The 17,687-nt window shown below is 40.2% G+C and overlaps 2 protein-coding genes across 2 annotated transcripts in view; both read left to right on the plus strand.

The window, feature by feature from the left end:
• The first annotated feature begins 13 nt into the window (after positions 1–13).
• LOC139213966 (transcription factor BTF3 homolog 4-like) lies at positions 14–4,708 on the plus strand. Its single transcript, XM_070844687.1, has 6 exons — positions 14–93; positions 640–699; positions 1,950–2,063; positions 2,715–2,916; positions 3,831–3,890; positions 4,242–4,708. Exons 2-6 carry the CDS (start codon positions 646–648, stop codon positions 4,286–4,288), a joined length of 477 nt encoding a protein of 158 aa, XP_070700788.1. The 5' UTR covers positions 14–93; positions 640–645; the 3' UTR covers positions 4,289–4,708.
• A 2,719-nt stretch (positions 4,709–7,427) lies between these two features.
• zfyve9a (zinc finger, FYVE domain containing 9a) overlaps positions 7,428–17,687 on the plus strand; it is a 29,138-nt gene continuing 18,878 nt past the window's right edge. The window contains exons 1-3 of the mRNA XM_070845772.1: positions 7,428–7,581; positions 16,611–16,716; positions 17,333–17,440. Coding sequence (XP_070701873.1) covers positions 17,371–17,440 — 70 coding nt within the window. The 5' untranslated portion in view covers positions 7,428–7,581; positions 16,611–16,716; positions 17,333–17,370. The remainder of the gene's footprint in view (positions 7,582–16,610; positions 16,717–17,332; positions 17,441–17,687) is intronic.

A 17,687-nucleotide genomic window follows, 5' to 3' on the forward strand; every position in this document is an offset into this window, starting at 1 on the left:
TACTGGTGCTTGACGCAGGCTTAAGCTGCTCTTTTCCACCCTCAATAGTAGCAAGAACAGATCAACGGGCTGCCAGCTAATTCCTTTTCAAAGGTAATAAATAATTTCTTTTCGTGTTCAACATCTCAGCCGATTTGTTCTATCGTTTGATTTGTTATTGGCGTTAGCTGTTCGCCTTGTCAGAAACAAAAAAGCCAGTTCGTTTCATCTTTGGTCTTTAGCCACGATGCTAATATTAGCTAAATTAGCATTCCACTTAGCAGCCTATGTAACCGAGCTTAGCTTCAGTTACATTACGCATTAATGACATTTTAAAATGCGGCTCCAGTGGCTTTTCTTCTTCCTGTTCAAATAATGTTGGTTAATGTCGTCAGTGTGGCTTCAGTACACCTGTCAGCTGATCTGTTAGCAGTCTGCTAGCTCAGCGCTAATGTGTGAAAATGAGGATTATTGCAGCTGTGGTTGCCTAACTTGTGCTGTGTCCACTGCATATCAACGAGCAATCACATGGGCTTCCCTCAAACTGCCTGTTTGTTTTTCTTTACAGTGATAACCTGTATTTCCTATTTGCCATTTGATCTTATTTTAAAATCATGGAAATAACACATTGGTTGTGTTTTTTTTTTTATTTACTTGCAGAACACAATGAATCAAGAGAAGCTTGCCAAACTTCAGGCACAAGTCCGGATAGGTGGAAAGGTAAAGTTACCATTTTTTTGGACAAACCATTTAATCTCTTGTAGTCTGTTAGAGCAACAACATTGAGAACCGACAAATGCACGATGTCTCTCACTTTTGTCCCGTCTTTGACTCAGCTATTGCACATTTTTAAGGAGTGTGAAGGCTTTCAGCTTCTGCCAGGTTTTTCCTCCTGACCTCAGCATTCCCTTTATGTGCCGGAGCACTGGCCCCTCCATCTGTGGCCTCTGTGGCTTTGTTCAGACTTATTGTCTTCAGCCACACGCTAGGTGGCGTTATTAGTCATTTTTGCGGCGAAAGGGGCCTTGTGCCATATTCCTGCATGCACCACACTGACATTCTCACATAAAAGGACATTTACTTTGTTTGTATTTTGCCAGAAGTAATAAGAAGATCCCACACTCTGTCAGTAACTTGTAGCCTCTCAGTTAACAGGTTTTTCTTATCCATGGCATTTTTAAATGATGATTTATGGTGTAGAAGATCATTGAAGAAAAATAAAATGTGCTTTAATTTACTCATGATTAAACGTATGGACTTCTTTTAAAAGGAGTTCATTGATGTTTTATTTTTAGGACCTGGTGTAAATTAAGTGGAACAGTTGTAAATGGCAAAGAAAGTGTCACAGAGCGCTCCATTTGCTCCATTTTGTCTTCAACGCATGGAGAGTCTCATTTCTAACAATTTAGCCATGATAGTAAAGCCTTTTAACTTTTTGTACTTTAGCAAAGCAGTGCCACTTTTTGGACTTTGGGGGAATCGGATCCCTTTTTGTGGACAACATTTAGCTAACTAATCCATCGGGAGTATCTACTTTGTCTTCCTTTACCGTCAGATCCAAGTAGTGCTTCCGTCCCTGGTTTTCATTTCAATCGATCAGGTCCTTGCGATGTATTGACAACAGTAGAAAGTAAGGAAATGTATAGCACCTGTACAGATTTAGTAAAAACTCTGTATACACTGCTTTATTAAAAGGGTGTTAAGTCCAATGCTATTAAAACCCCCTGTAGAAGTGCACAGACAGCTGCTCTTTAACAGTACAGAAATGGGTAATTTTTTGTGTTTGAAACGGCCTCCTCACAGCTGCTATCTAGAAATGAGTGTATAATATGTCCAAAATAGAAGTGAAAAGTTGTCCCATATGCATTTCTCAAGTTTGCTGTCACCCAGTGGTATTAAACTGTATTTTACATTTTGGTTAATTCGGTTATCTAACCCTTTTTTGGCATCCACACCTGTTCTTTCCTCAGGGAACGGCCCGCAGGAAGAAAAAGGTTGTTCACAAAACGGCAACAGCTGACGACAAAAAACTCCAGGGCTCTCTGAAGAAGCTGGCAGTGAACAACATTGCCGGGATAGAAGAGGTGAGCTATCGAAGGAAAACTAACGCCAGTGTGATACCGTAGCTGCACTGTTTTATTTTGTTGTGTCTCGATGATGGAAGATTAAAGACAGGGTTAGTTTAGTTTATAGAGTGCTTTTTCTCCAACAAGCTCAAGTCAAAGTACTAAAAAAAACTGATAAAAAGTCACTAACCTGATGCAAAAAGATAATTTCATTCAAATTCATTCATTGTGGCTTACTTTACCTTTTTTATTTTATAGTAAATTATTAAGATTGTCAAGATTCTCACTGCAAATAAGACTAAGATCTAATTTAATACACTTTTTACCTGTTAAAAGTTTATTTTTGGGAGTTTCTTTATCCAAAGGATAAAGGATTGAGGGTGTTGTGAAGCTGTTTGAAGCAAATATGTGATTCTGTGCCTTTTTAAATAAAAAGCTTGGTCAGTAAGTTGTAAAAACGTTTGTGTTAATAAAGTTGTAGACATTTGAGTTTTCCATGTCATTTTATCCCCTTTATTTGTATGTTGAGTTGATCTTACTTTTGTACCCATGGTATGTCACTAATTTAGGTGTTACTGACATGGAGTCTTGATTGTGCAAAGTCTTCTGTGAGTTTTTATCGGCTCTAAGTTCCTCCTGTGCTTTTTTTTTGGTTTTTGTTTTTCCCAGGTGAATATGATAAAGGATGATGGGACGGTGATCCACTTCAACAACCCCAAAGTGCAGGCGTCTCTGTCTGCCAACACCTTCGCCATCACAGGCCACGCTGAGACCAAGCAGCTGACAGAGATGCTTCCAGGCATCCTGAGCCAGCTGGGGGCCGACAGCCTGAGCAGCCTGCGCAAGCTGGCCGAGCAGTTCCCACGGCAAAGTGAGTACACACACACACACACACACACACACAAACAGACACATGCTCAAACACTCACTCTCACAGTGTTGGGGTTCACTGCGGCCAGGCAATATCGGTGGTATTCATAGAAGTTGTGCCAACAAAGTCACCAGATTTTCAGAATACTGAGAGCTGTAGTGAGAAAAGTGACCACCTTTTAACTACGGGACCAAAGTCCAGGTCTCCATGTTGGCCAGCAGACACCCTGCTGTCACACATTTACCCTGAAACAAAGACGTAGTAGAGCACGCTGCCGTTCACATATCATATACACTTGCGCATACTTGTGTGACAGCTTTGTGCAGCACAGTTTTGTTTGTTTAGAATCACTGCAGAGCCAGTGTAGATTAAATCTGTCACTGTGACCTAGAGAAACAGGTTATATCAGCAAAGAAAACAAAAATGGCGACGAGGACAGAGCAAAAACTGACATTAAATATCTGAGCATTTAGACGCTGACTAACAATTAAGGTGCAGACATGCAGCTCACTGTCAGAGCAGCTAGATGAGTGAGTTTGAAGCAGATGACCGTAGTGTTTGCATGCTGGTTTTAAAAAAAAAAAAAAAAAAGCAGGTGATCTTCCTCAGCAGATAGTTTGTCCAGTTGTCAAAGAATTGGTAGATGTTCTCATTTCTCACTCTACTGAGCTTCTCCCGTCCATATTGGGCAGCACTTTCTTATTCTTGCAAAAGTGTCCATTGTTTTAGCAAAACAAGAGAACAGACATTGACACAATGTGTGAAAGAAATGGTTCAGGGAAGTGCAGCCACACTACAAAAGTTAAAGCAATGCCAATTTCATGGATTTTTTACAAGACATTTTCACAGAATTAACTTGTGTCCATAATCAACGCAACATTTCATTCACTTTTTTTTAAAAATATATTTTGCAGCAATGGACATGAAGGCAGTCAAGGAGGAGATCGCAGAGGAAGAGGACGACGACGTACCAGGTATAGAAGCAGATAAATATTGCGTTAATTTGCTGAGAATTTAAAGCGGTTAAACGGTTCCTTCTGTGAAATGTCACCTTTGGAGATCATATAAAGGTCCAAAATAATGTACCACATATATTTAGGAGGAGTTTGTTGTTTTCATTTTTACAACATCTTGTCTGCATCCTCGTTTCCAAATGGTTTAAGTCAGCTCTTTAGTTGCAGTGTTAGAAAATACAATGTTTTTGACAATAAAGGATTAAATCACTCGTTACTCTCTCACAAATTGTTAGTGTCGCTTTAATCAAACGCTGTGCGTCTGCTTCCAGAACAAAGACCTGATGCACTTTGTTGTTCTCTGTCTCACAGATCTTGTGGAGAACTTTGATGAAGCCTCAAAGAACGAAGCAAACTGATGAATCCTGTTTGTCCTCCGTCAACCGTTTTTATTTTTTACCTCTTGCGGACTCACAAAGGGAATTTCCTCTTGTGGGGAAACGGTTGTTAAAGGTGCAGTGCATCCTCTCCGGAGACGAGAACCACTTCGGGTTTAGCCTGCCACAGCAGCACAACAGCAACAACAACAACATGCAGATACAGTAGGTTTTGATTTCAGTAGGCTGTGATATCGTGGACACGCTGAGACACAAGGATCTGTTCGACTCTCAGCACCCAAAGGACTCCAACTACTTAAGACATAAGATTTCTACATGGTTAAACGTGGCTAGTATTTAAGAGATTGTTTATTAAATTACAGTTAAAGTGAATGACGAATTCTCTTTACATTATAGTGGTGATTTATGAATTTAATAAAACATTTTGGGCTATGGATGCTTCTCTTTGTTGACGTATCAGATTATTTTAACCGCTAAACCGATAAATACGGCCAGTGGGAAAGAAAAAGCCAGCAGAATTACTCCAGCGAGCACATTTGAAGTAGCGGCCGAGGCCTTTTACGTGTAAAGTATTTGTAACTGATGCTCATTTTATAAATAGCCTATAAAAAGCTGCGCAGAGGGCCTCTACCTTTACACTTCCTTGAATTCATAGATATCTGAGCTGGTATTTAACACTACAGAAGATGCACTGTCACAACAAACAAGCACAGTTACAATTTAAACCTTTTGGTAAAACTACACAACCATTTAACTGTTGCTCATTGGTTATGTTGCTGTTGCCCCCATGAGGAGTTGCATTGGTCCTTAATCAATTTTAAATGAGAACATAAAGTATTTAGATCCTAAAGTAAAATTGAATTACCACAAAAGTAAAAAATCATCCATCACAAGTAAGAGTAAAAATATCATAAATGAAAGGACTATTTTCAGTAAAATACACTTAAAGTTTCAAATTATTGCAAAGTTCTTGCTATGCAGCAGAATGGCCGTTAACAGTGTGTTGTTGTTATTATATAGTATTTTGTGATGTTACAGATGTATTAAGCAACATTTTAATGTACCTGGTTGAATGTGGGATAAGTTTTAACTACAATATTTTATTATTATACTATGAATTTAAAGTATCAAACACTGTTGGGTAGTATAATGTTCGAGCGTGCTTAGAATCTTGTAAGCTGATCATGTTTTGTGTGAAAAATCTATAAACTAAACTATTGGATATTCCTTTATAAGTCCCACAGGACAGGTGTTAACAGCGTTACAGCAGCAGGAGTAGAGTGTTCAATAAAACGATAAATAAACTAGCGGACAGCGAAGTAAAAAGGATGAGATAGAAAAATATGTAACAAGAGGAAGTATAAAAGATATTAACCATATACAATATTAGAATATATACTGTATGTGAATAGTAAATAAATGCAATGTAGTAAAAAGTTCAGTATTTCTCTGACATGTAGAAGGAGCAGCATAAAATGAACAAACTCAAGTACATTACATTTAAGTGCAGTATTTGATAAATACTTTCTACTACTGTAAATCAGCTCCAGCTTTGGTTATTGATTATCATTCATCAGGTAAAAAGTCCAGACTTTGCTGTCACAATCTCACAAATGACTTTCTGTTGTCTTTGATTTAATAATTAGTTTTTGTCTGTGGGTCAAAGTAAATATTTTTACATATTACATCTCTTTAAGGGTATTTGCATGTTATTTTTGCTGTTTAACAGAGAATTTATGAATCAATAACAGCAGGTGTTGGCTTTAATTTTCAACACAGTGATAGTTTGTAGTAAAAACTGTGCCTGGGTGGGTTGTACAAATCACTACATCCCCGCCAACGCTGTCACATCCCGTTTCATTGATCACCTGTGACGCTCCTGTGCTGCAGCGTGCTGATCAATGGGCCGCTGCTGCTTCACTCCGCACAGCGGGAGAGGTCTGACAAGGTTACCGGGGGTGGATGTGCCATTTTGGCTCAAGCGTGTCGTGGCCGGGAGCAGGACGGAGCTGCGGACCCGCCCCGGGGGCTCACCGCACCACCTTTAGCCCGGTTTGAGCCAAAATGTCCCCGCTGCTGCTGCTGCTGCGTCTGCGGCTGGAGCAGAGCACAAGGACGGCTGCTGGACTGGAGCTGAACCGCTTCACCGCTGCGTCAAGACGCGCACTGACAGCTGCGCCAAAACAGGAAACTATGTGTTGCCACTTGAAAATAAGAGCTCGAAACAGTTTTTAGTGGATAACACGAGATCAGGAGTGTGATGCAAAGATGAATGCGTTTTATTGAGATGATCAGATGAGATACATTCAACATAAAGTGGTTAAAATTTTTTAGGGATTTTAGGTAAAAATAAATGGGAGTTAAATGCACAATGTTCAAAGCAGAAACATGATTCAGTGAGAGTAAAAACACAAAGCTACATGTGGATGGACATGCAGAAACATAAAGTAAAACACATTTTTGAGTCTATCTGACTTATAGTTTAATCATATTTTAGTAGTGTGCTATATGGCAGGTAGAGAGCATCTGTATTCAGGGACCAGTCCAGTTTGTTGTTCAGGTGCACACCTAGGTATCTGTAGGATTGCTAGGATTTGTAGGTTTTGTAGGGGCTGACTTCCAGCTGACTTTGGGCGAGAGGCGGGGTGCACCCTGGACTGGTGGTGGCCAGTCAATCACAGGGCCAACACATAGACACAGACAACCATTCATGCTCACACTCACACCTACGGGAAATTTAGAGTCACCAGTTAACCTAACCTGCATGCCTTTGGACAGTGGGAGGAAGCCGGAGTGCCCGTAGAAAACCTGTGCAAGCACGGGGAGAACATGCAAACTCCATACATACAGTTAAAACCTGCATATTATATTATATTATATTATATTATATTATATTATATTATATTATATTATATTATATCAATCTACATTGTCGAAAATACTAATAAAGAAGGTGTGTCTAAGCTTTTGTCTGGTACTGTACTTTACTGCTTCTTGCACTTCTGGTCAGAGTTGTTAGTTGTAAAGTTTTATTTTGAAATATGTAACCGGAAGTCAGGTGTTTCCTTCCTGGTTGCCTTGACGTTGCTCCTTATTTTTCACCTAATATTAAACCTTTGGGGGGGAGGAGGGATCCTTCAGAGCTGTCGCACAACTACGGCAGACTACAGGCTGGACTTTCCCACTTGAGCTGTTATAGTTTAGCAGAGTGTCCACACGAGGAGACTTAAAAATAGCCCTCAAAGGCGATTAGGTATGACGGACACCACCGGAGGGGCTCCGCGGGACTCCACGTAAAGATGAGGATTCCTCCGGTGAGTGACTCAGTTTGTTTCCAGCACATTTCACCGCTCTGTTGTTGCTCCGATGCTACAACCCGCCATTGCAACGGCAAGTGATAGTTTACTGAGCCGAAGTCGGTGCGGTGGGTGGGTGCTGTGGTGTTTTGCGGTGTGTTTTTAGCTAGCTTAACGGTGAGTAACACCGAGAAGGTGGTGTTACGGTAACACTATTTTACGTCAATTACACAACACGTTAACGCTCCTGGTTTGGCACTACGAGCTGCAGCTAAACAGTCACTAAAAACGCTCCAAACTATCAGTGACTACATGGGAAATGGAGCGGGTTAACGTGAGGAGAGAGCTTTTTCAAATTTCCACCATGACCGTTAAAGCTGGCCGTTAGCCACGGAGCCCACCGAGTCAGCGGCGGTGTGACTGTCCGTCAGAGCAGCGACTCTCTGCCGCCACTCGGCGCACGACTACCCGCTGAACGGTCGGAGCAAAATAGGAGCCCCTTCACCCTCCTGATCCAGCACGCTGCTGCACAGTGGCATTATTTGGTGGCTGAATTGTGAAATTTTAGCATTTTGTTGTGTCGAGTTGGTGGTAACTGTTTTGGAAACTTACTCGTGGCCTTTACGCGGATTTGCTTTGGACGTGGGGTTGAATACAGCTAGCAGCTCCAGCTAATACAACTATCCAAGTTATGGTGCAAACAAGCACCGGCTGTTGTGGTTTTTGTGGCTCTTCAGTGTCAATCCGCTGCAGTCAATAACACAGTAGTTTTCCATGTGTTCAGCCAGTCTACCTGTGAATAACATCCACCATCTGAGGCTGTGTTTGGCCTGTAGGCAGCAGGCACAGCCACACTGTGCCACTTATGGTTGCATAATCCAAGCTAATGGTCATCTTTCTGCTCTTCAAGAGTTGGTTTGGTGAGCTTTGCTGGTGCCGTGGATTTTTGCATTTACCTCATCATTTGGTTTCAGGGCCTTTAGTCAAGCTCTTGGAGGTGGATTCATGAGGAGGTGGGCCCATCCCAGTGCCACCTTGAATAGTCATCACCAGCGAGGAATTTAAAAATGAATTTGTCACAGAAGAGAAAGCCAGATCAGATTATATCAAAGTCTGTTTCTCCCCCTAAATCAATGCAACATTCATATTACTGCAGAGGCTTAGACTTTTATTCTCTTTACTTTCTTGTCTGGTTTAACTTGGCACGTCTCCTGCCTAGTCTGACTGATGGTCCATTCATGAAATGGTGAAGCAAGTACATTTGATCAGCTTTATTTTTACCTGTAGGAGAAGTATAGTATCTCACTGCGTCTCCAAGCAGTATTAAAACCCAGGTGGGTTGATGGAGTGGCTGTATCCAACAGGCTGCCATGCAAAGATGAGCTCTCATGTGTGCAGAGACTTCCCAGATGTAGGTTACTGTATGCTTTCAGAAAGTATTAGTCTCTCCCTGATGGCAGCCCAGCGCCTGTCTCTGTTTGCTGTTTTTTTTCTGGCTTGTGGTGGTTAAATGTAGATCAAAACATAAGGGAGAAAAGAAGATCTTAATGTCTTTTGACACTTGCTGTGAAGCAGAGCAGCTCTTTCTAACAGGAGGACAACTACTCCCCTCTCTACCTTTCCTTCTTCAGATCTCAACAGATTTACCTTTTCAACCTCTCTTGTCAAAGAAATAATCTTTTTTTTTTATATTTCTGGTGGATACAAACCTGTGGCGTGTTTTGCTTTTATTTCTTAAATATTCAGCTGTGCTTGGGATTTGAAACAAACAAAAAAAAAAACTTCCTAGAGGAGGTAGGACAACTCCCAGTGTGCTCCCAGTTAGGGCGTTAAACATTACATAATAATGTGTCACTCAGTCATGCGATCATGTTGTTAGAAAGTGATGTCAGTCCATTCTTAAACAGAGGAAGTGATCATTTGAGGTTTCCTGTGCTCACCGTGAAGTAGACGGCGTCTGGAGTGCGGCGGTGTCGGATATGGATCTAAAAACGGCGTTCATCAGGATGTGAACATGCAGTCCTGGGAAGTCTGTAGCGCCAGACTGAATGGGAACAGTGCAGAAACTTCTGCTTAGCCGTTATCACTTTCATAAAGGGAACTTAGAGAGAAAGATGGTGATCCACAACCTCCAGTGAGTCATGCAGCACTTTTAACAATTACTTTCCTCATTGATTTTTCTTTTTATTTGTCTAAAAGATGTCAGAAAGGTAGGATTTCACATAACCCAAGGGGATATATTCAGATTGCTTGTTTTATTTGACCAGCTGCCCAGAGTAGAGCTGCAACCAGCAATCATTTTTATGACTGATGAATCTGATGATTATATTTTTAATTGATTAATCGTTTAGTACGGCGGTTCCCAGCTGTTTTTGTCTGAGGAACCCCCCACTATTTACAGTTTCAATCACAACATCGTTCAGGTGTCACAACATACTCAATATGTGTTGGCTCATTTCTATTTTGTCCAATTAGTTAAGCTGTGGTATACTTTTGTGCCCCCGATCATTTGCAGAAGTACCCCCTGGAGTACATGAACCCCTGGTTGGGAATCATTGGTATGGTACATTTGTCAAAAATGTGAAACAAATGACACTTACAGTTTCTCAGAGCCCACTGTGGTATCTTTCAGTTTGCTTGCTTTGATTGACCAATAATGCAAAAGTTAAATATTTTTATTTTACTCTCACATATAACAAAGAAAAGCATCTGATCTTTACATTTGAGATGTTGATACCACAGAATATTTGTCCTGTTTTTCTTGTAAAAATGACTGAGAATGTTGATTTATTATTTTTTGGTTGATTGTTTAATTTTCTGTTGATCACCTAATTAATTAAGCAACTAATTAATGCAGCTGTAGTCCAATACAATCAGTTCACGATCATATATTACAAAGGAAAGTAACAAATATTTGGCATTTTTTGCTTTTAATGAAATGACGGAACCAATTAATTGTAATATCAAGCAGCTATATTCAGCTCTATTTAAATCTACCATTGTTAAAGGCTGTTAGCAGATGTGCACTACAACACACTAAGACAAATAACCTACGGATACTTTCCACCATCATATCCCAAGTATGATTCTCAAGGCCTGACTTAAGGACGGTACGTGTTATGAAATAAGGAGTAGAGTGATGTCGACCCAAATACCCTCCCTGATGCACTAAATCAGCCAATAGCAGGCCTCCAAAGGTTATGTGTCAGAGCTGCATCACACCATTCACTGTGGTTTAATGCTAGACATGATGAATCACTTTGAAAGCCTCCTCCTTCTCGTCATCACTCATTGTAACTTGTGCACCAAAATATATTGAACTAGTACACTGATCATATCAGAAATTAGATATTATTTAAGTAAAATAATGTATTGTTTTGAGCCTGAAAACACTACACCAACTTCTGACCTTGGGATCGATAAGGTTAACACAATGATCTTAACTTATGCTTCACTTTTTTTGCTTTTTCTGAGCTTTCAACCACATCACATGGTGTTCATCATGTCATAGCACTTGATCCAGTTTCTTTTTGCTGACTAAGACTGTGCAATATGATAAAAAGCTAAAGGAAAGCTAGCAGTTGAGATTATTTAATCACACATAAGTAGAGGTAAACCTGTAAGATCCTTTTTGTTTAACCAGAAACAGCTGTTTTATCGCCCTGCTCAAAGCCACCAGACGCCACTGATGAAAACATTAATTTTAATTTGCAGAACAAAGGAATACCGCTGCCTCGTTCAGTTAATTTGTTTGTGTTATTGTGTAACTTTAGTGTTTTAAAGAGTCACTTCCGATCTGAACGTCACAGCAAGTAGACCAGCAACTCCTGTGTACTGCAAGTTTAAATTAATGTTTTTGTTAGTGGAGTCTGGTGGCTTTGAAGGGTGTTGTTGAATGGCTGTTTTTGATTAAACAAAAAGGATCATATAGGACTATTTTTGCAGGGATCCTTTCCATCGTGTTGTCAAACTCCTGGAATAACAATCTGAGCCTTTCAGTGGTAAAGACACTTTTTGTGGATGTACTTGGATGATTTGAGGTGAGATGTATATGTACATAAGATTTACTGCTTATTTGATTGCATTCACAATGTCAAGGAACTAGATGACTGTTTTATATTGTCACATATTTCGAAAACATCTTTCCGTTGCTGGTAAGTGTGTGGACTTTGACTCTGTACGCCATCAGCTAGTGACTCTCAACAGGGCTCTGATACCTCCTCAGCTCTCTTGAATACTTCAGGAGCTGAAACCAACTCTGAACACTTAGGAACACTTATGCAGGACATGTATTCTTAATTTGAAGAAGAAATTTTAGGTCACTCTCTGAAGTTAACTCTGGAATGGCTTCATACATACTGACACAGGTTGTTTTTTATTTTGACATAACTTTGACTTGATAACGTTAATGTGGGGACATGTAATAGGCTAATGTCAGTGAGGCAGCATCCACACTACTAAAATCTTGGAAATGTTGCACTTGAATGCTGTTCTGCCATTATTCAGGATATTTTAGAGATTACAGGAAACGAGAAACCAGAGAAAATCTTCTTGAAGGAAAACACCCTTAGATAGGGCTGTAGTTTCTAGTACATTTCTATATAATACAACCAAACTGCATTGATGATTTGAAGGGAATTCCACCTGATTATTGAGGAAGTGAATGCAGCTCCCTCAGCAGGAAACAACAACAACAGGAAACAGTCTTACCCTGACAGCAAGGACGTAATGAACTGTTGTAGCGTTTGTCCGAACTTCCTTACTGTTTATGCCCTTGTCTTATTTAATTTTGCTGCCATGCCAGGATGTCCAGTCAGGCATGGTTTATCATGTTAGTAGTCTGTTAGGCCATTTCATTATTAGCATGTCTGGCTTACACCGGAGGCTGGAGCGTGGCTGCAGTTTGCTTGATTTAAAAATAGAATTCAGACCCTGATCTTTTCGTTAGTCATGCTTTAGTGTTGTGTGTTTATACTTTTGCATCACTTTACAAAATCCCTTTCTTTATGTTATGCTTCTTTTTCATATATGTTTTTTAGTATCATTATAGTGGCACACACAAATGTAGAAAATAATGAAACTATTTCTTAATTCGTTATCTGTGCAGTGACATGAGCTGAAACACTTTTATCATCAACAAGTCTGACATTGGAGAAGCTGGATCAAGTGAAAATTGGGTGTTTTAACTTGATAAACAGGTGAAGACAGTGTGAGGATTTCACACTTTTCTCTGTTTGAAACTGTTTTAAACTGAATATCTTTGGGTTTTGAACTACTGGTTGGACAAAACAAGTAATTTGAAGATATCCATGTGGACATGAATATTTTTTTTTTACTAGTTTGTAATATTTCATTGACCAAACAATCACTTAAGTGACAAATTAATCAGTCAACTAATAAACAGACAAACAAACAACAAGACTGCCTTGTTGTAGCATTGTAGAAAGAGGTAGCACTGAAATAACAGAGACGAAAACTGATCCCAATTCATCCTCAGGACACCATGAATGTTAGGTCCACAACGAAATATCTAAGCAACAATTGGATAGATTGCCATCAAATTTAGAACCAAGTGTTGGGCTGAAAGTGTGTTTCACCAATGTGAGGAATTAGTTGTTTCACAATGTTTCATAATATAAGAAATTTGGATCTTTGGGGTCTTTTTGGCCTGTTTGTCTTATTCAGAAGCAAATATAAGACAATATTCTGGTCTCTGTTAAATTGTGATATTAAATTGTTCTTATTTAAGCCTGTAAAATGGTTTATAGATCAGGTGAGCTCCTGTCATGTGTAATCTTTTATTCTTGCTTTGCTTCAGGCACACATGTAATTGCTTGTGTGTTTAATTGTTTTTAATCACTTATTAGTTTAGGAGTTGCAGCATGTTGTTCAATTTGTAAAGATCCTGTAGCTTCAGGACCATTTTGCTTTAGTCCCACAGACTCTGACACACACCCACATGTACACATATGTCTCCTTTAAAGCATCTCCCCAAGTTTGCATGTCTAAAAATACAACTCCTTCACGCACTTTGAGTAAAGATGCATTATTCAATGCCTCTGCAGAGTAATTAAATCTTAATCAGGGACTGGCTCCTGTCCTTATGAGGCGTGTCTGTGTGTGTGCATGTGTGTTTGTTCACACGTGTTTTTGTGCATGAATGTGTTCACTGTCCCGCAGTCTTTTCAGGCTCTTACGGTGCCAGACGACTTATTAGTCTTTCATTCAGCACAGAGGAAAACGGCTCTGCTGAAGTAAAAAGTGCAGAGGTTGGATGAGGTTAAACTTTGGTGCTTCGATGTAGTTCCCATTTAATGGTCTGTTCAGGTGATGTTTTAAAAAAAAAAAAACTGCATCATCTTGCTCTTGAGTGTCTGCTTTTTTAAATTGTATTTGTAACTGACATCAAATGTCCGGTCTGATCCGTTATCTTGTTTTTCGATCAGATACAAACTTTCGCCAATTTCCCAGGTGGCCTTGCAGTTGAGGCAGCAGCCATGAGTTGCAATGTTGTATCGCATATCTCTCCTGTTTTTTTTTTTTTATCCGTCTACCGTCAATGTAAGGAAGGCATGAAATCACCAAAAAGTACTTTTTTGTCGCCCTACAGATAATTTTAATTGGCTCAGCCAAAAGTCTTGTGTTGCTGCCTGTGTTTAGACAACATTTAAAAGACCAGTATGTAGGACTTAGCATCATCTAGCTGCGAGGACGCAGATTACAACCAACTAAACACCCCTCACCTCACCGCTCCCTTTTCAAGCGTGTAGGAGAGCCTACAGTGGCCAAACGATTCACGCTCCCTTGCTTTCTCTTGTGTTAAATAATAAGTATATTCTGCCAATTGTCACACCACAAAATGATGTTCCTCTTCTTTCTTCTTCATCTTCTATCTGATGCATTTGCAAATTCAAGCTGCCACTTCAGCGTGAACAGGCGAAAGGCCCTCGGTTTGTCCACTCTGGGCTACTGTAGAAACATGGCAGACTGAGAATGAACCTGCTCCCTATGTAGCTATAAAGGGCTCATAAGGTAATGAAAACGCATCAACGCTTAGTTTGAGGTGATTATACAGTGCAGAAAATGTAGTTATGAATATTATATTTCATTTTTGCTAATAGATCCCCCTAAATCCTACACACTGAACTTTTTAACCAAAAACAGATTTGCAGTTCAAAAGTAGGATTTTGGTATCTGTACCAAGGTACCATATAGTACCACCTAATATTGCCACTGATATCCAGCATGTATTAATCACCTACCTGTAATAATAGTTAAATGCCAACAAATACAAAATCATGAGTGATGGAAAAGTGTAAGGTGGTTTCCATAATCTGAAGATTGGAACTGCTGTGGTTTGAAGGTGACTTTTATGTTGAAGTTTCCCCACATGCACACGGAGGTTTCATTAATTGTTAGTAGGTTAAAAATCCTTGTTATGTGCTAGAGAGCTGAAGATTGGAGATCACATGAAAATGTTGTAAAAATGTCACAGTTTATATTTATTTTAGCAGATAGAGTTCATTCTTGTATCGATTGAGCAGTGACGCCACTTCTTGTGTGTTGTGTCCAAACTGAGTCATCGTACTCCATCTGGACTGTGCTTGCCTAAAGGATTGTAACATGCTCTAATTAAAACACTGTTGCCTTGTTTCATTCACTCATGGCTTATTAATTTTGTTGATTTTCTTAATTTAAAAGGGTCTTTTTATAGTCTGTGCCTTTTTTTTTTCTGTTTCTGGCAGTGATAACAGCGTTCTCCTTCAGCCTTGTTCAGAAATGGTTTGACCCACGGCACGCATCACATGTGTAGCCTCCTGTCCTGTGCCTTCGCTGTTTTGTGCTGACATCGTGCCCATGCTTGCACCTTAAACTAAGCGAAAAATGTGTTGACTCTGCTCCTCTCGTCGAGGCCTTCGCTCTGCGGAATATCTGGTCCCTGGTGTAATCCCTGGTCGCTCTTGTCCTTATGAGAATGACCCTGAAGTTCAGCCTGGCTGTTACTCATTTGCAGCCGCACGCGCACACACACACACACACACACACACACACAACCTTCTTCACTCCCTGCACAATCACATCCTCACTCCCATCTTCCTCATCAGCAAGGACACACTGGGCAGGTTTAGTGTGCAGTGAATCAGGCTTCAGCTGTTTTCCATTCATGACTCTGATTGCCTTGCTGAGCTTGGATGGATAATGGCTCACTATGTATGATAATGTGCAATACACACAATAAGCTAGATGCACTGCATTATCAGTTGAAGCAAGGCATTGCTCATGAGCTAGAGTCTCCCACACGTAGCGAGTATTTTGTTCTGATTCATCTTCTGTGTGATGGGAATAGAAATTAACTTTGGATGTGCTTATTGTCTTTATTTCATAATAAATGGGTAAATGTTTGGCTGTTTTGTATGAGAAAATGTCTGAAATAGTTAATTGATATATCATAATAACTTCTGATTAATTCTTTGGGGACTGATTAATTCATTGACTTATTTCAGGTCTGCTTGAAAATGCTTAATATACAAAGCTTGTTTTATTTCTAGATTAATTGTGAGGTTTAACCTTACTTTTTGTTATAGTATTTTTATTTCCATGATATACCTGAAACTGAAGTGGAACTTGCAATAAAGAAGCATCCTTCATAACATAAGGTTTTGTCCACATTGGGTTGTGGACAAAACAAGACATCTGATCTTGGGACGCCGTCTTGGGTTTTGGGAAACACACTGATCAACATTTTTCACCTTTTTTCAACATTTTATTGACCAAACAACTAACTGATTAATCAACAAATAAGTCGATTATGCAAAATTGTTAGTTGCAGCCCTACCCACAGGAAGTGACAGTTTTAGGCACAGAGGATGTACTTGGCATGCTTTACTGTTGCTTAACCTAAAGTTCGCATACTGTAAGCATGTAGGAAATTCACTGTTTTTACTGCAACCAAACTTGTAGAGAAACCAGCCCATGTGGCTACGCACCATGCCCACATGGGCTGAGATGCTGGTTTTTCCTGAATGGTGTCTCCCTCGGTGTCTCAGGTGTGGGCGCTGGGCGCTTGCCAGACTGGGTGAAGTGAGAACTGAGAGGGAAACCCGCTGAGAAAAAAAACACCACCTGGGACTGCTGAGGAGGACCTCTGTGCAGGTGAGGACTGACATTTAAATGTACATACAGGATGTCCCCTAGAGTCAGAAATACACAGAAATTGTAACATCGTTACAAAGTGCTTGACAAAACAAAGTAAAACCAGACAAGACCGTTAAAAATGGGGATCAAACAAAGGATAAAAGCACATAAAACAATTAAAAGAACAAAGATAGGATAAATAAGAACAGTAAAAATATATCGAGCATTACCGAAAGCTGCTTTCACAAAGGGAAGCCTTAGGAAGCATGGAAACACTTCTTAGTACATGGAGAACCTGATAAATTCATATCCTTGATGGCATCTTGTTTCTGTATTTCGGATCATATAATTCACTCAGCAGCCTTCCTAATCAAAAAGAGACACTCTGACAATATCCATACTTCCCTTTCATTATCTGTGACCCCAGAGTGATCACTAAAGAAAGGACTGTCTGGGAGGGAAATGAGAAGTACGAGCAAAAGAGAGGGGATATTTCTACTTAAACAAATCGTATTAAAGCGAGTAGAAGACAAAGATATGAAAAAGGAGATATGACTTAGGCCGTGGGGAACATCTGCATACAGTACGGAAATGTGATCGCATTTGGTATTAAGGATGAGCTCTCGCTCTTCAGGTTCACGCGGCCGTCGGCAGGGTGGAGCTTCCTGACCCATGGAGAATTACTTCCAGGCCGAGGCCTTCAACCTGGACAAGGTGCTGGACGAGTTTGAGCAGAACGAAGGTGAGCTGCCATATTAGAGACGAGACGGGGACAGACTGTGAGTCATTGTGCTTCAGAGAAGACGGATGGGGTGAGGTGTAGCTGCGGGATGGAAGTTTCAGAGGAGCTGTGGTTAGGATGCTGTTATGCAACCCTTGAGTAAAGCAAAAAGGTGTCAGACAATCAGTCACCGCCCAGTGAGTTTGAGTAACAGTTACAGGTGGTGATTGAGGGTGTGCAGAGAGGGAATAGGACTAATTGGTTTGTC

Source organism: Pempheris klunzingeri, chromosome 15 (assembly GCF_042242105.1).
Source record: "Pempheris klunzingeri isolate RE-2024b chromosome 15, fPemKlu1.hap1, whole genome shotgun sequence".
NCBI lineage: Eukaryota > Metazoa > Chordata > Actinopteri > Acropomatiformes > Pempheridae > Pempheris > Pempheris klunzingeri.

What these genes read in the sequence shown, in the direction of transcription:
- LOC139213966 (XM_070844687.1), top strand. Translation starts at nt 646, where the DNA reads ATGAATCAAGAGAAGCTTGCCAAACTTCAGGCACAAGTCCGGATAGGT. An exon ending in ACATTGCCGGGATAGAAGAG is followed by an intron (nt 2,064 to 2,714) that starts GTGAGCTATCGA and finishes TGTTTTTCCCAG; the next exon opens with GTGAATATGATAAAGGATGA. An exon ending in AGAGGACGACGACGTACCAG is followed by an intron (nt 3,891 to 4,241) that starts GTATAGAAGCAG and finishes TCTGTCTCACAG; the next exon opens with ATCTTGTGGAGAACTTTGAT.